At 41.4% G+C, this 21865-nt stretch overlaps 2 protein-coding genes across 14 annotated transcripts in view; one reads left to right on the top strand and one right to left on the bottom strand.

Annotated features, from left to right (window-relative positions):
- Window positions 1-9340, bottom strand: part of BABAM2 (BRISC and BRCA1 A complex member 2) — a 406643-nt gene extending 397303 nt beyond the window's left edge. For 6 of the 8 annotated variants that reach the window (XM_038561135.1, XM_038561136.1, XM_038561134.1 and 3 more), the window contains exons 1-2: window positions 8434-8566; window positions 4692-4843 (exon numbers count right to left, since the gene is read on the bottom strand). In XM_038561135.1, coding sequence (XP_038417063.1) covers window positions 4692-4819 — 128 coding nt within the window. In that variant the 5' untranslated portion in view covers window positions 4820-4843; window positions 8434-8566. Of the gene's footprint in view, window positions 1-4691; window positions 4844-6662; window positions 6790-8433; window positions 8567-9228 lie in introns of those variants that run through there. The other 2 variants (XM_038561133.1, XM_038561132.1) reach the window with 2 other exon arrangements.
- Window positions 7936-21865, top strand: part of RBKS (ribokinase) — a 92851-nt gene continuing 78921 nt past the window's right edge. Inside the window, exons 1-2 of one of the 6 annotated variants that reach the window (XM_038561141.1) lie at window positions 7936-8078; window positions 8336-8429. In XM_038561141.1, coding sequence (XP_038417069.1) covers window positions 7951-8078; window positions 8336-8429 — 222 coding nt within the window. In that variant the 5' untranslated portion in view covers window positions 7936-7950. The other 5 variants (XM_038561143.1, XM_038561139.1, XM_038561140.1 and 2 more) reach the window with 5 other exon arrangements.

Below are 21865 nucleotides of genomic sequence, written 5' to 3'. Positions count from 1 at the left end.
TTTCCCTGTGTCTCTCATAAATAAATTTTTTAATCTAAAAATTTTAATTTGTTAAATGTTTTTAAATTTAAAACTTTTTTAAAACCTAAGGAAAAAAAAAAAAGAAAGCCCAGTAAACAACTAGATAGTAAATGTTTAAAAGTTGCCCATCTTCAAAATTAAACTATTGCCTCCTGGGCAGCAGCTTCCTTCCAGGTACAAAACTAATAAAGGCTGAGCCCGCCAGAGGGACCAACACACCAAAGAGAGATCAGTATTCAAAGTTTGCAGCATTCATCTTTTAAAACTGTTCTATTTAGTAACCAAGTACACTGAGTATCTATTTTTAATTAAGTAATGAAATTCAGAACATGAACAAAAAATGCAACAGGTAGCTGTGGGCGGATGAGATGTCATAGCAGATGCCCCAAACACAGCCATGTGCCAGTAAGGTTGAGTCACTGTGATATGCTGAAAAAAGATAATAAGGCTTGGCTGCCACAGGTTGCAGTAAGCCCTCTGCTTTCTTCTCTTATATTTGCCAGGCACCATTCCAGAACACTGAACATTTAGACATCTTTGAGATTAGTATATCACTAAAAATGACAAAAATATGGCATCTTACAAATAGCACATGCTTGTGATCCAATTAACACAGACCAAAAAGCTAATAAACAGTCAGTAGCCTCATGGAATAATTCCCTAAAATAAAAATTTGGCCCCTCTATCTCAAAGACTAAAACCCAGTACTGTAATACACTTCACTATAATTTCAAAAATATCACTTCATTTGTCAAGGAATGACATTTTAAAGGATGATGGATAATAAAATTTAAGCAATAAACTACCAGACCAATAGACAGATTTCCAAGCCAGAAGTCCAAACTACTATGATCCCCAAACCAGGCAACTTCTCTAGGAAAACATCTTATCTATTCATCATTCAACCCCTACTTGCTACACTATCTGTGAAAGGTACCATAGCCAACCTTAAGGATGCCTAAAAATAAATTAAATAAGAATCCTGTCCTTAACATCGTGACAGTCTAGCAATGGAGCTTAGAAGCACACACACACACACACACACACACACACACACACATAGATGTACATAAGGTAGAAAGATTTAGGTGCCATTAGAAAAATAAAGATGAGTTGCTATTTTTAAAAAAAAAATCTTATTGAAAAGATTCTTACCTATCTATTACTCCTATGAGTAGATCTAGAATATAGATCCTCAGACCTCATCGCTTTAAGGGCAAGGAGCCATATATAGAAACAAGACTAATTCTGTGTATGCTGTGCCCTATAGGGTATGCCCCTTCAAGTTCACAGAAATCACAAATGTGCACCCTGTTTCTTGCAATCATGAGTGCTTCTTCTTTTAGAAGAAAGGGAAATGCCAGAAGTGACACACTAAAAAGGAGCCGTTCTGTTCCCAAACCCCACCAGTATTTTGCTATAGAAACTTGAGGAATGCACACTTTGCCTGATGGAAGGATTGAAGAAAGAATTGTTAATGAGATTTCAAAGAACTTTCACAAATCTTTCAGACAAGCACAACATAAAAGGCATCACTAATGCTCTAGATTAATAACGTCTTATGCATAGCAACTTTGTTAATGTAGATAGAGGTATTTGCATTCCTTTTTTAAATCTAAAGAAAGCAAATTCCATAAACACTAAATGCCATTAAGGCCACTTCAAATATTTTTCACAGAGCTAGTCAAGACCGAGCTAGCTCTAGTGGATTCATTTGAAATGTATCATCAGATTCACTATTTGCACCTAAGCAACTAATCATTTAGGAATTGGAGGACATTGGAGAAGGCGTCTGCAGAAAAGAAGTAAGGTGACCTCATGTTGATGAACCCAACTGTTCTCTCAGGATACAGACAGAAGGAGTAAGGAGTTCAGATGACATCATCTTACATAAACCAGTCCCCAGTCCTCTGGCGATCAGTCCCGTCATGTCCTTGCCATCTCTTAAAAAAAAAAAATGTTTGTGACAAACTCAAGAAGACCTAATTCCATGTCCTATCCATTTGGGACAGTGAACATCCCTGTTTCATGGGTTTGGCTTCTTTTGAGGACAGCTTCTCTAAGCTATAATCCACATACCAAAAAACCACCCTTGTAGGTGCACAGTTCAGTCATCTTTCACATATCTTCAGAATTGTATAACCATCACCATTATTTTAGAACAGTTTTGTCGCTTCCAAAAGAAACCCCTCACCCACTGATTAAAGATGATGCCAGATCTTTTTTTTTTTAGATTTTTTTAAAATATTTTATTTATTTATTCATGAGAGACACAGAAAAAGAGAGAGAGAGAAAGAGAGAGAGAGGCAGAGCCCCAGGCAGAGGGAGAAGCAGGCTTCCTGCAAGGAGCCCAAAGTGAGACTCGATTCCAGATCCCGGGATCCCGCCCTGAACCGAAGGCAGACGCTTAACTGCTGAGCCACCCAGGCAAGCGTCCCAATGCCAGATCTTTCAAAAAGTATCCTACTTTCCAGGGGGATCCCTGGGTGGCTCAGTGGTTTAGCGCCTGCCTTCAGCCCAGAGCGTGATCCTGGGGTCCCAGAATCGAGTCCCACATCGGGCTCCCTGGATAGAGCCTGCTTCTCCCTCTACCTGTGTCTCTGCCTCTCTCTCTCTCTCTCTCTCTCTCTGTCTCTCATGAATAAATAAAATCTTACAAAAAAAAGTATCCTACTTTGCAATAAAATATCCAACTAACTTAGTCTTCTTTATCTTTCTGCTGAAGAAAGTGTATATCCTCATATCTAAGTCTTCAGCTCAGTCAAAAAATAGCTAGATGTATAGAGGCAAAAGAGCCTAAAAGAGAAGCTAAAAGAGAATCAAGAATGCAACATATTTCTAGTAAGAAAGTGCTCAAAAGCTGATGGGGTTATGTCAGAAAAACACAAATGCCAATTTGACAGAGCTCCCATTAACAAAGCTAGAACAACTCAGCAAAAATATAAATGAAGACAGTTTTGGATGATAACTCACAGACTAAAAAAACACCTAAATATTCACACTGACATAAATAAATAAGTGATTGAGAGAGAAAGGATAGCACTTCTTTACAGTAGAATTCAAATTAAAAAATGTGAGGGGAGGGATCCCTGGGTGGCGCAGTGGTTTGGCGCCTGCCTTTGGCCCGGGGCGTGATCCTGGAGACCCGGGATCGAATCCCACGTCGGGCTCCCTGCATGGAGCCTGCTTCTCCCTCTGCCTGTGTCTCTGCCTCTCTGTCTCTCTCTGTGTGACTATCATGAATAAATAAATAAAATATTAAAAAAAAAAAAATGTGAGGGGAGTCTAAGAAAATCACTTAGACCAGCACCATAGTAATAACATTTCCAGGCCAGAACCATCCATGGGCGCTGAAATTAGTGGACAAAAGTACAAAGAGGAAGGGAACATCTACACTGTCTCAAGGCATCACTCCACAAGATACTTACCAATGACAAAGGGAAGATTAAGCTAATTCCAGAGTGGAGAAACTTGGTGGACACCATCTTACCTGAGTAGTCAAAGTTCACATTCCCATTAACACACATATGAACATTACGTACTCCCTGACCTAAGGCAGTGAAAACGATACAGCATCAATTCTGTAGTACTCTTGGGGGGGAGGGGGATGCAATTCTCACTATAATAAAGGGAAAACAGTAGATAAACCCATACTGAGCAACATTTTACAAAATAACCAGGGCTATTTTCAGAGGTGTCAAAATCATAAAAGAGAAAGAAAGACAGGAACAGTCATAGGTCAAGAAGACCAAGAAGATATGATGGCTAAATTCAGCCTGTATTCTGGATTGGATCCTAGACCAAGAAAAGGACATGCATGAGTGGGAAAAGTGGCAAAATTCAAACAAGGCCCATAGAACAATTAACAGTATGCAACAGTAATGCTGCATTACGGCAACATTAATTTTCTGTAATATTTTGTAAATTTTCTGTAACTATTTATTTTGAAATAAAAAGTTAGGGCTTTGGGATCCCTGGGTGGCGCAGTGGTTTAGCGCCTGCCTTTGACCCAGGGTGCGATCTTGGAGACCTGGGATCGAATCCCACGTCGGGCTCCCGGTACGTGGAGCCTGCTTCTCCTTCTGCCTGTGTCTCTGCCTCTCTCTCTCTCACTGTGTGTCTATCATAAATAAATAAAAAAAATTAAAAAAAAAAAGTTAGGGCTTTTTAATGCAGCATTTCCAGGTGTGAGAGTATGTTCCAACCTCATTGTGAAAAATGACTTCTTCTGGCTAGCTATTATAATTTTCCTATCAGGAGAGATTACCAAATAATATCAGATTCAGAATTCCAAAACCCAACTCTTCTAGTACATGCTGGATTGCAGCAAACATAACAAGAACACAAATCAACGAATGGAAAACATACTTGCTAAAAACCACATAGCACACTGTTAACAAAGAGACACACCAAAAAAAAAAAAAAGAGAGAGAGAGAGAGAGAGAGAGAAACATTGTGATTATAAAGCAATGGCCCACAACACAAATAAAACAACTTGAAACACAAAACATCAAGTACTAGACAAAACCAACTGCATCAACATGTGATGAGATCATGACTTGATGAATTTCTATGGTGTTCAATTTTTATGAATCTAGTAAGAAAAGTTTATTATTAGGTAAAGGGTAGATTGGGCCTGATCCATCAGTTGAGTTAGTTCTGGTACATACCCAGACTTCAGGTCAGTTATCCTCAAACAGTTTGTAGCATCCAGCCCCACTTTTCCATTGCGGACCACGCTAGATATGAATGGGGAGAGCATTGGAGAAATTCTGTTCAAGGCCACTTCTGGGGACATTTTAGCTTGACTTGCAAATCACCACTGGAAACAGAAGAAAAGAATGGTGGTCAGAGTATTCAAAGGAACTAGATAAAACAACTGTCCTGAAAACTGGCACAGCACATGGAAGTTTCTCTTGCACAAATAAACACTGCATATCCTATCTTGGAGTGGCCTTTTCCAATGACCCTCCAGAAGAAACCAAACCTCTGTTGCTTACCTCATTAGGACAGAGACTATACCAATGCTTTTCAGAGAAAGGAGAAAAGCAGCAACCCTTCGAATCCAGTTCCATCCTACTTTCCAAAGCTGACTGTTATGCTACCCCACACTGCTTAAAGTTGCCCTGCTCTATTCTACAACTGGCAGCTTCCTGCTTTGATTGAGGCCCTAAGAAGCCTTTGCTAACAATCCTCTCCCCAACGCACAAGATGTACACACCATTAAGTCAGGAACCACTCCCTCGGCGTCCCCACAGGAAGGACTTGATTGATAATACTGTATAAAATTCTAGAAAAAGCATAACCCACTTAAAATTGTTACTTCCTAAAAATTATTTATTTCTGATACACTATCCTTCCACAGTGTGCTATACTGACCTGCTTTGTGATCTCTCCCAGGAAAGGACTCTGTCCTGAATCCCTAGTGTTTAACAAAAGTACCTGGCATAGGCTAAGCACCCAATAAAAAGCTTTTAATATATAAGTAAATAAAGAGACAAAAGCTAGAGAAATATTGAGGTATGGAGAGAAGATAATATGCCTTTAAAAAACCTGGTCGAGGAAAATGTATCTCAGGAACATATGTAGTTAAAAAAAAAAAAAAAACTATTTAAAATCATGAAAATATATACTTATCTTGATATTGAGTAACACAAACTAACATGGATCTAAAAATCATTGACTTTCAGGCACTAAAAAGTCCTTACACTTGAAAATACAGAAGTAAAACCAATAAAGCATATCTAAATTATTTGGAAACCCACGGGGCTAAGGGAGGGAAAGAATGAATTCCTCTAAATAGACTTCTAAATGAAAACCTTTACTTTCAGAGGTGAACAAGTCCATTTTAATAATCACTTCCTTCTTCAATCTGAAAGGATAATCTCGCATCAAAAGCAAATTAATTTCTTACAACTACAAGGAAATGATGTTCTGGTTCTAGTTTTCATATATTTTACCATATGAGGACTTACAGGTTTCTGCCAAAATAAATGTTGAAAACCAGTACTTGCTTAAATCACTTCAGACAGTAATAAAGGGAAGGACTGCAGTGATCTTTCAAAAAATAACTTGGTGGGGATCCCTGGGTGGCTCAGCAGTTTAGCACCTGCCTTCGGCCCAGGGTATGATCCTGGAGTCCCGGGATCGAGTCCCACATCTGGCTTCCGGCGTGGAGCCTGCTTCTCCCTCTGCCTATGTCTCTGTCTCTCTCTTTCTCTCTCTGTCTCTCTCTCCCTCATGAATAAATAAAATCTTATAAATAAATAAATAAATAACTTGGTGACCTGATATAGTGATGACAACCAGAAGTACCTTTGAGGCAGTAAAAGCTTTATATTCAGTACTCAAATCATCCTTTCTGCAAATATAAAACAAACTCCTCTTCCAGCCACTTAACAGATGACCTCCCTTCACCACTCCATCGTCACTACAAAGTAAGAATAAACACCCAGTGCACTATATTATCAATCATAAAAATCACGTTGTACATTTTTATAACACTACCACTTGTAAAGAACCGCCAAATACATTATCACAGTTAATCGTCACAATCCTGGACAGTAAGGCAGGTATTAGAATTCGCACACCACAGATGATAGGGATAACTTGTGTAATTTGTCTTTGAACAGTATACTAACCCATAATATCATTTTGAAGCTTATTTCTTTCCTATTCTGCAACATTTCCACTCTTATTTCTATCCATTGATGTCACAGTTCTTGAAAGGATGCTTATATAGATCATATGCAAAACAGAGAAATACTCATCTGGAAAAAAAGCAAAAGGATCTCACCTACATTACAAAATTATTCTTCCATGCTTTTTCCCATAATACCTATCATTATTTTACCTCTCATTTCTATGAAAAATGGAAACAGAATCAACACATTCTGAAAAATATACTGAGTATCAGGCCCTATATTTCCCATCTCCACCAGTAACTTCATTTACTTACCCCCAACAACCCTGTTCTCTATTACTGTCCCCATTTCACAGACAGGAAAACTAAAGCTCAAAAAAAAAAAAAAAGGAAAACTAAAGCTCAACAAGAGTAGTAACTTGCTCAAAGTCACAAAAGTAGCAAGCATAAAGATCAGAATTTAAATACAGATGTCCCTCAAAGTCCACTATGCATGTGGAGTCTCACATAAGCATGTATAATTGCAATCACCAAAGAGAAAAGCATCAAAGTCATCTAAGTGTACACCTTATAAAATTGGAACAGACAAAAGGTCATGAATTTGAATTCATGGTTGTTTGACCACTAGAAACACATTTGACTACAACTGGTCTGCTGCCAAAGCTGGCCTGAGTGATTCACCAGTCAAATGCTACAGGGAAGAGACCTGTACCAAAAGCCAAACTATACTTACTTAAGGTGACAACAACCCATCCCAACTCAGCTAATCTCATGACCTTAGACTAACGCCTGAAGGAATGATTTTTTTGTTTGTTTGTTTCAGAACAACTACAATACTATTTTCTGACAATGCAAGACTTCCTGCAGCGTTAAAATCTGTTTCAACCACCGGTGTAGTGACTTCTCCAAGACAGAGGGGAAACAAATGCTCCAAAACCAGAAGTCACCAAATAGCCAAAGATGATAGTTTGGGTGTGATCCTTTTGAGCCAGGGACATGGACGGGGAATCATCCCCCATAGTGGATTTTACACATTACACTCCTACAACAGATCCCAGCTAGGCACAAATTTACAGTGGCCACCTTCCCTAAATGCTACTTGAGCAATTTGTACTTCCTGATTTTGACGTATTACAGAAGGAAAATGCAGAGAGACCATTTTTACAGGGTCTGCTGCTCAAAATAAGGTCGCCTAAGGTCCTCGGATGGGCAGCCTGGGGACTACAAAGACGTCTAAGGCATCGTCCACTATCGCGCAATTAAGATAGGATGACAAACACGGAAACATGTGCCCTGCTGACGTCATGGAACGGAAAGGGGTGGCGTCCCGCTGCGTCACCTCAACGTCATACAGCGCACGAGGGAAGTTAAGCAGGGAAGCTATTTCTCCAGGGGCAACATTCAAGAAAAACAAGTAGGCTCAGACCCAAGGAATGACCACCCCTCTCTAGGGGCCATCTATAAAGGGATACTCTCCCTTTTCCCAAACTGTATGATCCCCTCGTCGGGCGGGCAGGAGAAAGGAGTCTGAGGTTAACGAGGGAGCGGGGGTGGGGAGGGGGGCGGGCTAGATATGCCAAGAGCAGCCTGTGGCCTTGGGGGCTGGTTCTTGCGGGGACCAGCGTGATGGGGATGAGCAGGGCATCTTGAGAACGGGGGCCTTCTCTATAGGAAGAGGCGGCGAGCCCTGGGCATACTTAAATCACGGTCCTCGGGCCACCTGTGCGACTCGGGATCCAACCTCCCCGCACCAGCCCCAGTCCAGGTACCTGGAACTTAGTCCGATCGGTAACCGGCGACTACGTGGGGTACAGGTTACCCGAGCGCGCCCCCGACTGACGCACCGACCTGCGCGCGCACCGCGAGCCGGATGCGTGCGCGGCCCCGGACGTCCCGCCCCGCCCGCCCCGCCCCCTCTGCGGCCCCGGAGCGGGCGGCGTGCGCGCCCCCGGACGCGCCGAGCCGGGCGCTCGGAAAGGCGTCCCCGCAGTGCCTGAAGGGCCCTTCCTGCGCCCCGGCCTCGCGGGCGGCGAGCGGCGTGGGGTCTGGAGGCGTCAGGAGGGCTCCGTAACGGGAGGTGGTGCGGGGAGACCGTCCCGGGAAGAACCGAGGGAGGTTGGGGCGGGGTTGTCTCGGGCAGTCAGGTGGGCGACCCGCGGGGCCGTCGGGAAGGCCCGCGCGTCCGTAGGGAGCGTCGCAGCGGCGTTGCAGGGTGCGGGGTCGGGCAGAGGGCAGAGGGCAGTCCCTGGGGGTGGAGAGCGCCTCCTTTGGGCCATGGCGGCGGCTGGGGATCCCGGCCAGCAGCGGGCGGAGGAGGTGGCGGCGGTGGTAGTGGTGGGCTCCTGCATGACCGACCTGGTCAGGTTAGTGCGGCTCTGAACGCCGAGCCCGCGGTCGCGGGAGGAGGTATGGGGGGGGGGGGGGGGGGGCGGGGGGCGGACTGTGCTGGGCGCCTGGGCTTTGGCGATGGAGGGTGCCCGCTTCTGGGGTGAGCTAGGGGTCTCCCGAGCCCGCAGCCTGCCTCTCTGGCGCGGAAGAGGCAGAGTTTGAGTTTGTCAAGGTACCTGAAGTCGGGGATCGCAGAGGCCAGGGTGTATGGAAAGCTCTTACTGTTGCTAGAAGCGCCTGCAAAGAACCCGCCCTCCCGTTGTCTTGAGCAGTCAGCTGAACCTGACCCCTGACTTAGCCCGAGTAACTTTGGGGCAAGTCATTCCATCTCTTGGGACGTGCCTACCTCTCAGGGTCTGTGTGAGGATCCAGTGGAGGAAAGTGACATGAACCAGGTTGGATACTATGCATCTGAACCTGGATGTATAGACCAGGGGTCCTATTGACTGTTGGCCTTCCCGCAATAGTTCGTATTTACACCTTGCTTTTCAGTATTAAATGTATCCGCATATGGGTTATCTTAAGGCAACCTGAGTGTGAATCGAAATAAAAAGCCCATAAACACAATGCTTACAACCATAAAAAAAAAAAAAGATCAAATAATGAAAATATGCCAAGTGAAAATAGGTTGGATGGTGAGATCCTCCTACTAATTTTTCTTTTTTTTTTTTTTTTTTTTTTTTTCTAATGAAAATGGCAGAGTACCTACTGGCTGGCTCGGTAGGTAGAGCACATGACTCTTGATCTTGGGGTTGTGAGTTCAAGCCCCACATTGGGCTTAGAGGCTAGTCAAGAAAAAAAAAAGAAAGAAAGAGCGAGAAAGGAAGGAAGGAGGGAGGAAGGAAGGAAGGACAGAAGGAAGGAAGGAAGGGATTTTCTGTTTATAAAAAAATAATATAGGGCAGCCCAGGTGGCTCAGCGGTTTAGCACCTGCCTTCCGCCCAGGACATGATCCTGGAGACCCCGGGATCGAGTCTCACATCGGGCTCCCTGCATGGAGCCTCCTTCTCCCTCTGCCTGTGTCTCTGCCTCTCTCTGTGTCTCTCTCATGAATAAACAAATAAAATCTTAAATATATATATATATATATATGTTCATTGTAAAAAGAAATCAGATACTCCAAGAAAATTCTACCATTCAGATTGCTTCTGTTTAATATTTTTATGAATGGCTTTTCAGATATGCTATATTTACATTATAAAACTTAAAAATGGTCAGGCATACTACAGGAAGACCTCATCTGTCCTGAAACCTACCTTGCCTTTCCAAAGGATAGAAGAGAGCCTGGAAATAAATAAAAAGGCCTTTGGAAAATAAGTCAGTCACCAAATCTCTGCACCACCTATGTTTTACTTAGAAAATCGTTCTAAGGGTCTGTATGTAACCAATTTAGTCTTAACACTGCTTAAAATGTTTATAAGCTAGGTTATCAAATTTCCAGACCAAGAGTGGAAAGGGAGAGAGACTGGTAGGGGCAGGTATGACGATTGCCAAAAAACATACTTTTATAGGTGCAGTGGCAAAAGAGTCAGCTAAACAATTTTCCCCTGCACCGTACTGAATAAGTGTCAGGGTTAAAATTCAGAATCACTTTCTTCTTAAAGTCTGAGCTCTCTGTGAAGCTCGACCATCAGACATTAAGGATAGTTATACTTTTAAAATGAATACTCTTCATACTTTGAGAAGGGCGGGGTATCAAAAGTTCATGTAGCATCTATTGGAATTTTGAAATCTTATTTAAGAGCTAGAGGAATTTGGGGTTCCTGGATGGCTCAGTTGGTGATTCATCCAACTCGATTTCAGGTCAGGTCATAATCTCAAGGTCATGAGCCCAGAGGGGCTCTGCACTGGGCTGAAGTCTGCTTAAGATTCTCCCTCAGCTCCTCCTCCCCCTCCCCTACCTAGCTTAAAAAAAAATAAAGAAAAATTTAGAAAAATTTTTTTATCCCAGCCCTTCATTCATAAAGGAATAAACTCTTATGTTGTATATAGCCTTTCTAATACCTCTTCTCTCCCCATTTTCCCCTTGTAAAATAACCAGGTTTCTACTCCTCATAAATCACTAGCAAAAACTTTACTCCCTTAGAGACTGTTTCACGGCTTTTCTGCACACTTCTTATGGTTGCTGATTACTCCTGCCTCTGAAGACCTTTACAAAATACCTGAGTATGGAATTTGTATTTAAAACCCTACATGGGGATCCCTGGGTGGCTCAGCGGTTTGGCACCTGCCTTCGGCCCAGGGCGTGATCATGGAGTCCCGGGATGGAGTCCCACGTCTGTCTCCCTGCATGGAGTCTGCTTCTCCCTCTGCCTGTGTCTCTGCCTCTCTCTCTGTATCTCTCATGAATAAATAAATAAAATCTTTAAAAAATAAAAAATAAATAAAACTCTACATGGGTGATAAATGTGGGTCCAGCTTTGCTAGTTATGGTACATACTATGATTCTGTTAGTTTTCTCTTGCTGCTATAACAAATTGACACAAACTTAGTGGCTTAAATGTTACAAATTTAATACAGTTCTGGAGGTCAGAAGTCTGACACAGATCTCACTGAGCTAAAATCAAGGTGTCTATAGGCTGATTTCCTTCCTGGAGGCTCTAAGGGAAATCTGTTTTCTTGCCTTTTCCAGCTTCTAGAGGCTGCCCACAGTCCTTGGCTCATGGCCACTTCCTCTACCTTTAAAGTCAGAATGTCTGTTAAGTCTTCCTCACATGGCATCACCCTAATGCGCACTTTCTGCCTTCCTCTTCTACATTATAAGAACCCTTGTGATTATATTGGGCCCAAATGGATAATTCAGGGTAATATGCTTATTTAAAGTTAGCTTATTAACCTTAATTTCCCTTGCCATGTAATGTAACATTCACAAGTTCTGGGAGTCAGGATGTGGACATCTTTGGCGCCAGGAGGAAGAGACTGGGGGGACCTTACTCTACCTACCACAGTGATTAAAGCTTAAAGTCAAAAAAAATCTTACAATACTTAGAGCTTGGGGGATCACTGAAGCCCATCTGTCCATTCTCCACATTTTACAGGTGAGGAAACTAAGAGACGTTAGATTACTCACCCTAATTCACACAGCCAGTTGGTAGCACAGTGAAAGCTGGAACCCACATTTCCCAAGCTTTATCTTTCCATTATATCATTCTACCTCTAACTCTTGCTGGTTTTTATTGGCCTTTTCTTCTGCAGTTCGTTTGAAAGCTTGTAGTGTTTGCATTCATTGTTTGTAAGCTGATCAAGAACAACAACTAAGGATTTATAATTTTCAAGCCTAAGATGGTATCTTCATGACTGTCTCTTACTTAATTTCTTAGTTTAACTGGAGCCAACCTGGACACTTGTGCCTTTATTCTGTAATCACTTGAGAAATAAAACTACTTCAGTAACTAAGCCCACTTGGACAGCATCCAATCCAATTCACTTTATATATTACATTACTGTGTGCCAGACACTGCTAATTCAATCAATGAGCAACTTTTTTTTCATGTGTAATTTCAGTTTGCTATGAATAGTAAGCTCTGTGTACTAATAATTTTAAAATATCATTAGCTCATCCAACATGGCAGACAATGAACATTATTTAATACCCACCTATGTTTATCATTATTCTGTTTTTGAATACTCATCTCTGAAGTTCCACAATGCAAAGATAAGTCAGGCTTGTGGAAAATTAAGTCAGAGTTCCACCAAAGACAGGTTTCCCTGAAAACCCAGCAACAAATGAACTTTTTTAGACATTAAGCTCACAGATCTTTGTTAATCGTGCTTTCACTAATCTTTCTTATGACGGTTATCACCCATCTTCTAAATTATTCATGCAACAAATATTTATTGACTTTACATATATGTCAAGTACTTCCCTAAGTGCAGAGGATGCAGCTGTGAAAAACAGCCAAAAATCCCTGCCTCGTGGAACTTCTATTTTAATGGAAGAAACAATATCACTAGAAGTAAGTAAAATGCATAGTATGTTAAATAAATGCTAAGAAGGAAAATAAGGTGTGAAAGGGAGATGGGAGTAGTAATTTTAGGTCATTGCCCACAGAAAGCCCCACTGAGATGATTTTGAGTAAAAACATAAAGGAGAAAAGGAAACAAGCCATACAGATACCCAGTGTAAGAGCATATGCAAAAGCCCTGAGGCAGAAGCATGCCTCTTATGATCAATGAACAAGGAGTGCAGTGTGGCTGAAGAAGAAAAAATGGGAGGGGAAGGGCAATTAATGATTCAAAGATCATTAGTGATGAAGAGCCATTGGAGGGTTTGAGCAGAGGAGTGATCTGATCTAATTTTAATATCATCACTGTGAGGGCTCTCTCAGAACAGACAGACTAAAGGAAGGCAAGAGCAAAAAAAGGGAGACTGGAGTCCTTGCAATAATTCCAGCAAGAAATGATGGTAGCTTGAAAGTAGTGCAAGTGTGGAGAAATGAGCATCTTCATTTTGAAGGCAGAGCTGACAGGGTTTGCTGAGGATGACAGGTGGGGCAAGTATTACTCCCAAGTTCTGTGGCCTCTGCATGAGGAAGGGGAAGCTGACCTTTGCTGAGATGCAGAAGACTGAGCAGAGCAAGCTGGCTAGGAAGAAGGCAGTATCAGGAGTTCAGGGTACACATGTGAGATTTGAGGTGCCTGTTAGACATCCAACTGAGGCCATCAAGAAGACAGATACAGGAGTTCAGAGGATAGGACCAACTGGAGAAATAAATTTGAGAGTCATCAGTGTATCGAGGAAAGTTGAGGCCATAAGGCAAGATGAGATCACTAAAGGTTTGAACTACAAGGGCATTCCAACATCTCTACAGCATACGTTTTTTATATAATTTATCTCCTGTCTCCCAGTCTCTCTGTACCCCTAAAACTTGCTTTGAGACAAGCTTAGTACAAACCCATGTTTACATTTCCATGGCAATAGACTATGATGTCAACTAAAACCCTATGTTATCCTTTTACATGCTCCAATTAAAAGTGATGGCTTGAGAGATAAGGCTCATGTTCAACCAAGCATCTAAATTTAATCCCTGGCAAGTCAGGAAATGATTGCTTAATTCTCAAAAGACTTTAATTGGATGGCGGAATAAGTGAATTTAGAAGCTTTTTGATCCAAGATGGATGAAACATAGGACCTAGGTTACTTTAAAAAAAGAAAAAAGGCTGAAAATGTATACCATGCCTAGAAAAAAGTTGCATGTGTCTAACATATCACAGTAACTCTAGCCTCGCACTCTACCAGAAGCCTCTTGACTTTTCATATTTAGAACAGAAAAATCTCTTGTACATCACATTTTCAGTAAAGTCAAAGCCAGAGGGCTGTTGACCTGAGTAGTATCTTGCATTCCCAATCTTACAGGAATATCCTTTATTATTCTTTCTTCTCCTTAAATTGGTCTTGAAAGTTGCATATCAGTTAGCAACTCTTAAATTAGTATTTCGGTAAACATGTTTCTGTCAACCAAATGCCCTAACATCAAAAGAGATCATTCACGAGAAGTTTGCTACTTTGGCCCCTTCAAGGAAAACACATGAAAAAGTAAACATTTGACAAAGCAAGCACACCTACCATGTGGTATTACAAAGAAGTTCCTTTAGTAACCTATTCCTTTGCCAGCTCTTCATGCCCTAGTGTCTACGTTCTCAGGAGAGGAAGATTGGGTGGGCTTCGTGATGAATGTCACTCCAGTATTTTGGTTACTTGTGCACACTATTGAAAGACTGGGACTATGCTGAGTGCTAGGGATACTGCAGTTAGAAAAAAATGGTAATTGTTCCAGAGGAACTTCTAGTCCAAAGAAGAAGGTAGACACAGAGATCATTGTAGTGTGATGCAGTAAGTGCTTGCAGGGTCTGTGGGAGTATAGGGAAAAGTGCCTGGATGGGATGCCTCCTGAGCCAAGGTTTAGCAAATAAGCAAGTGCTAACCCCACAAAAAAAAAAAAAAAAAAAAAAAGAGGAGGGAGTACATTCTGGCCAGCCGGAATAACACAGAAGGTGTAGAGTCACGGATGTGGGTATACACGGGGTATGCTGGGGACAGCAGCTACTAAGTCGGTAGAGCATCAGATGTTAAGATGATGTGGAAAGGCCTTATCACCATGCCAAGGTGTTTGGGTTTTATTCGCTGGCCATGGGGACCAGTGAAAGGCTCAAAGAACAAGAATGACATTTCACATAGCTCACTGGCTGCCAAAGAGACTAATGCCTACTCTAGGCCATCTTACAAAATGTATCGTGAAGCTCAAATATAATCCATTCTTAATTATTCACGATGGGAATGTGAAAGAAACATGAGCACCAAAACCCAAAAATCGTAGATAAGTTAACATTTTTAATAATTGATTCCAGAATACATTATTTTTTATATGCTGATTTATCTTTCTAATTATATTTTGCTTAGGGTAAAATTAATTCCATGTGTATTTCTTTAACCTACACCAGCAGATGGCAGGAAGAAGTAGCCTAGATAATTACAATGTGGTGACAGAAGTCATTTTGAAATTTAAAGTTTACTGTAATTAATTGGCAAAATAGAAAATAAAATGCCGGTTTTGTAGTTAATTTGTCAGTAGTCATACTTTGCTTGCCTTCTTCAATTAATTAAAATGTGTCTCATCAGGAACTTTGATGAAAGCTTTAGTCTCACCAATTCCCTTTCTGTTCTATTTTTCTGCATCCTGATTTTCCCACATACCTTACTGCATCCTGTTGTTCAGTTCCCACTCACTGATCCCCCCCCCATACAGTCATATTTCTCCTGCCCTCTCCTCTCGCCGATTCTACCTCCTGTATGAGCTCTTTCTATACCTCTCTATCCAAGCTTCTGTTCTTTGTTGTTCTTTTTAAAGATTTTATTTATTTATTCATGAGACACAGAGAGAGGGGGAGAGACACAGGCAGAAGGAAAAGCAGGCCACCCCCACAGGGAGCCCGATGCAGGACTTGATCCCAGGATCCCAGGATCATGCCCTGAGCCAAAGGCAGATGGTCAACCACTGAGTCACCCAGGCACACCTAAGCTTCTGGTTTTGTCCAGAACTTTGCTCAGCTGGGAAGCCTGGAGGTCTCTGTATAATTATTCAAAACAATTTATTGACATCAGATGACATTTTAAATTTTAAGTATGTTTCTAACTACTTATATGCTTCTCCTGGTACCTTCTATGTTGAGTCTTCAGTCCTGTATTAGAGAGATAAAGGAGGATGTGGCCCCCTTTTGTTTCCTTTATTCTGACCATATTCCTTTTTAATATCTAGTTTACTTTTTTCCTTGGGTTACAGTCATACACAGCACTTGTGCACTCTCTCATCTCACTGTATGACTTACTGTGTACACAGGCATCTGTCGTCCCAATTGTCTCTATAAATGTCTTTTAAAGTGTAGACCATTCATTCAAAAATATTTACTTCTGGGGGCACCTGGGTAGCTTAGTCTGTTAAGTGTCCAGCTCTTAATTTCCACTTGGATTATGATCTCAGGGTCCTGGGATCTAGCCCTGTGTCAGGCTCCGTGGTCAGCAGGGAGTCTGCTTGAGATTCTCTCTCTCCCTCTGCCCCTCCCCACTGTGTGCATTCTCTATCTCTCTCTCTCAAATAAATAAATCTTCTAAAAAATATATTTACTTCTCACCATGATGGAGTGACTAGTACCAGCCTTACCTTCCTACCATAAACAACAAGAAAATGGAATTTTATATATATATATATATATATATATATATATAACAGCAGCTGTTTCTGTTTCGGATGTTGGACAACAGACATGTTATCCAGCCAAGAAAGGAAACAAACAGGTGAGTCCTGGAGGCACATTACTGACTGGCACAGAGAGAAGAAACTCAAGGAAAGTCTGACAATATCAATGAGTTGAGGAAACTGAGTTCATAGCTTACAGAGACTGAGGTGACTAGAATTTGTGGGAACATATACTGGAAAAGAAAGCTAATCAGATAAAGGTCCAGAAATCTGCATAGGAGTCCCCGTGAGTCTGTTGCTAAATTCTACATGGACATACACAGAGAGAAAGTCCACAAAGCTTGGCTACTACTAGAGAGCTCTAAATTGAACATTTCCCAGAAATTATACAGGAATGGGAGGTATTACATTCCATTAGGCCAGAGACCTTATTGAACCCCTGGAGCATTCAGTAGAGATCCCAGAAGAACCACAACTTAGTAAAGGGTAAAGGGTAAGTTGCCCTAAAGTAAGGGCTACTCTAAACTCTTCCTAATAAATCTCAAAAGCAGTCCTCAAAAGAATCAAGATACTTAGCTGCCCAAAAAAGCAACGTCCAACCCTTTGGAAAAACACAACAAAATTAAAACATGCAACAGTGCAACACTTGTAATATTTAGCATCCACTCAAAAATCAATAGTCATGGGATCCCTGGGTGGTGCAGCGGTTTAGCGCCTGCCTTTGGCCCAGGGTGCGATCCTGGAGACCCGGGATCAAATCCCACGTCAGGCTCCCAGTGCATGGAGCCTGCTTCTCCCAGTGCATGGAGCCTGCTTCTCCCTCTGCCTGTGTCTCTGCCTCTCTCTCTCTCTCTGTGTGTGACTATCGTAAATAAATAAAAATTAAAAAAAAAATCAATAGTCATGCAAAGGAAACATAATGCATAACCAAGGAAAGAGAAGTCCATCAAAATTGACATAGAGAAATGACTAGAATGGTGGAATTAGCAGAAAGGGATTTTTTAAGATTTTAATTTATTTGACAGTGCAAGAGAGCACAAGCAGGGAGAGCAATAGAGGGAGAAGGAGAAGCAGACTCCTTGGCAAGCAGAGAGCCTGATGTGGGGCTCAATCCCAGGACCACAGGGTCATGACCTGAGCCGAAGACAGACACTTAACTAACTGAGCCACCCAGTCGCCCCAGAAAGGGATTTTAAAAGAGCCATTATAAAATGCTCAGTGGTTTAAAGAGAAACATAAATGTAGTGAGGAGAAAAGTGGGAGATATAGAAAAGAACCAAATAGAAGTTTTAGAAATGAAAAATGCAACTTTTGAAATGAAAAATTCACAATAGGCTTATCAGCAGAGCAGACATTACAAAAGAAATTATCAGTGTACTTGAAGATAGTAAAATTATCTAAATTGAAGCACAAGAAAAAATGACCAAAATGCAGAGCCTTTGTGATGTGAGACAAGGAGTCTGTGTAATTGAGTCTAAGAAGAAAAAGAGTAGGTGAAGCGCAAAAAATATTTGTAGAAATAATAGCTGAAAAATTTTCAAATTTTATGAAAACTATAAATAAATATATAAATCTAAGAATGTCAGTGAACTCCAAGCAGGATAAGCATCCTGTAAACCACAAAGCTCATTGTAATCAAATTCCTGCAAACCAATTATAAACAAACTCTTAAAAGCATCCAGAGGGGGAAGAAAAAACCAGACATTACATATAAGGGAACTAAGATTGCAGACTTCTTGTCAGAAATAATGCAAGCCAGAAAGAAAAAATTATTTAAAGAAATATTTAAAAATACAAAAAAAAAAAAAATTTAAAAATACAACTGTTGGGACCCCTGGGTGGCTCAGTGGTTGAGCGTCTGCCTTTGGTTGAAGGTGTGATCCTGGGGTCCCAGGATCAAGTCCCACATCGGGCTCCCCACAGGGAGCCTGCTTCACCCTCCACGTATGTCTCTGCCTCTCTCTGTGTCTCTCATGAATAAATAATCTTTAAAATATATAACTGTCAACATAGGATTTTATATCCTTTAAAAATGAAGGGGAAATAAAGATAGAAAAACAATAGCTGAGAGAATTTATCACCAGAAACTCGCACTACGATAAACACTGAAGGAAGTTCTTTAGGCAGAACAGAAATGATACTAGATGGAAGCTCAGATCTACCCAAAAGAATGAAGAGCTCCAGAAACAGTTAATACAGGGGCAAATACAAAGACTTTTTTCCTCCATTTCTTAATTTCTTTAAAAGGCAATTGATGGTTTAAGTAAAAACACAGTGTTGTAAGGTTTATATCATATAGAAGTAAAATATGTAACAATAATAGCACAAAGATTAGGAAGGGAAATGAAATACAACTGTAAATTATATTTGTAAGTAAAGTGGCATAGTAATGTCTGAAAATAAGCTGTATTAAGTTAAAGATGCTCGTTTTAAACCTTAGATCAATCACTTTTTTTTTTAAGATTTTATTTATTTATTTATTTATTTATGAGAGACACGGAGGAGGGGGTGCGCGGGCAGAGACACAAGCAGAGGGAGAAGCAGGCTTCATGTGGGGAGCCTGACATGGGACTGAATCCTGGGTCTTCAGGATCAGGCCCTGGACCGAAGTCAGCACTAAACCGCTAAGCCACCCGGGCTGCCCGTCAATCACTTTGAAAAATAGGAAAAAGAGGGATGCCTGGGTGGCTCAGCAGTTGAGCATCTGTTTTCTGCTCAGAGTGTGATCCTGGAGTCCTGGGATCGAGTCCCACATCGGGCTCCCTGTGTGGAGCCCGCTTCTTCCTCTGCCTATGTCTCTCTTTCTCTCTCTCTCTCTCTCTCTTTCATGATTAAATAAATCTTAAAAAAAAAAAAAATAGAAAAAAGGGAGGGGTGCCTGGCTGGCTTATTCAGATGGAACATGCGACTCGATCTCAGGGCTGTAAGTTCCAGCCCTACATTGAATGTAAAGAAGATGAAATGGAATACAATTAATCCAGAAGAAGGTAGGGAGAGAGGAGGGAAATAAATGAGCATTATAATGTCAGATGGTGATATTGATCTGAAGAAAATCGTCAGGAAGCAACGCTCCATGAATGTTCTCACATTTCTGCCTGATGAGGACTTTCTGAGCAAAGATCGCTAGCACCAGGATTAAAGAATGTTTGAATGGCAAACCAAATCAGAGACCTCTGGAGAGATTTAGGAACTTCTTCCTTGGACACATTTATTTACATTCTAGGAGTTGTAAATCTAGAGACAACCCTCCCCCACTCATTTACATTACAAAGCAACGGTCCCTAGGCCCTGTTTTCTCCCTCCCCCTCTCCTCCACTCTGCAGGGGAGAAGGAGCAACAGCTATGTCAGCTCCTATATAAACTCTAAAGATTTCATTATTTGGAAGTTCCTCTCACATCACCTTGGGGAAGATTGGGACATAGAGAACTAACACAATTATAAGTAATTAAAAAGCTGTATCCAGAAACATAGTATTCTTTGTCAGATTGAATTAATACTTAACAAAAATTAGGAATAAGGATAACTCCTGTAAGGTGGTCTGGGAAGGCCTCTCTGAGGAGGTAACATCTGCCAGAGATGAGAAGGAAGGAAGCCATGTAAGTCCATAATATACTCCTCTTTATTAGCTCTCCCTATGCCTAGCACACTTTTTTACACATAAGCAAAATTTAAATAAATATGGTTCAAGAGGGGATCCCTGGATGGCTCAGCCGTTGAGTACCTTCGGCCCAGGGAGTGATCCTGGACACCCAGGTTCGAGTCCCACATCAGGCTCCCTGCATGGAGCCTGCTTCTCCCTCTGCCTGTGCCTCTGCTTCTCTCTGTGTGTCTCTCGTGAATGAATAAATAAAATCTTTGAAATATATATGGTTCAAGAATATGACACTCTGACAGATTGGCCACTTGTGACCAATATTTTTCTTAACTATCTTATTATAAATTCAAAAATAGCTACATTCTTGGGACACCTGGGTGGCTCAGTGGTTGAGCGTCTGCCTTTGGCTCCGAGCATGATCCCAGGGTCCTGTGATCCAGTACCACATCAGGTTCCCTGCAGGGAACCCGCTTCTCCCACTGCCTGTGTCTCTGTGTCTCTCATGAATAAATAATCTTTAAAAAAAGAAAAGAAAAGAATAGCTACATCTTCAGGCAAAACTACTTTGTAGCCCTCCACTGGTTAGCTGGATAAGAGTTAGTACTCCAAATCAGTTTAAAAAAAGAAACCAAAACGGTTTAAAGCATAATGCAGCTTTCATTCCCTTAAATAAATCTTATGTATGCAAATTTAGGGTTAGGAACCACAGAATGAAGATTTAGTTGGGAGATTTTTTCTTTTTTTTAACAGAGCTAGAAAGAGGCATCACTAAGTTGATTTGGAAATGATGCTCATTCCTGTAAATGTGACATACACAAATGCTGAGAAGAATAGATACAGTTGAAGAGTACAGACAGTGGGAATAATAAATGAGTGTAATGAATTTTAATTGGGCAATAATAGTACAATCCCCTATTAGGGAAGCATACAGTGTGTCAGACACTTGCAGCCTGAAGAAGAAAGAATGGAAAGCAGAAAGCCAAAGAGAAGCATATTCCTTGACTTTTGGCTGGAGCCAGGATAGTGTGACCTCTTTGGTCAAAAGACTTCTCAGCCCTGTTTCACCAGGTCATTCCTTCCTTTGGTATGAATCATCTCTGAGAACCTGTAACAAGCACATCATTGTCAAGAAGCTAAAAGCAATTGATTAGTTGTTCTGATAACACCTGTCAGTGAAATAACTCAGAGCACAAAACCCAGGCATTTAAGGAGTTGACAAGTATTATTAAACCTGTTTTGCAAGAGAAGAACCGGGTTCAAAGAGGGAAAAGCTGTCAAAGGTAATACAATCAGTAAGTGGCTCAGGCCTGCTGCCTCATACAACTAGGCTCTAGCCATGTGACCTCTCAGGGCCTGGAAGACTGCAGAGCCATCTATGAACATTTTTTTTAAGATTTTATTTATTTATTTGACAGAGAGAGAGCGCAAGCAGGAGGAGTAGGAGAGGGAGAAGCAGGCTCCCCGGTGAGCAGGGAACACAGTGCGGGACTGGATCCCAGAACCCCAGGATCATGACCTGAGCC

This window comes from Canis lupus, chromosome 17 (assembly GCF_011100685.1).
Source record: "Canis lupus familiaris isolate Mischka breed German Shepherd chromosome 17, alternate assembly UU_Cfam_GSD_1.0, whole genome shotgun sequence".
Taxonomy (NCBI): Eukaryota; Metazoa; Chordata; class Mammalia; order Carnivora; family Canidae; genus Canis; species Canis lupus.
This window is presented reverse-complemented; position numbering and strand designations above follow the sequence as displayed.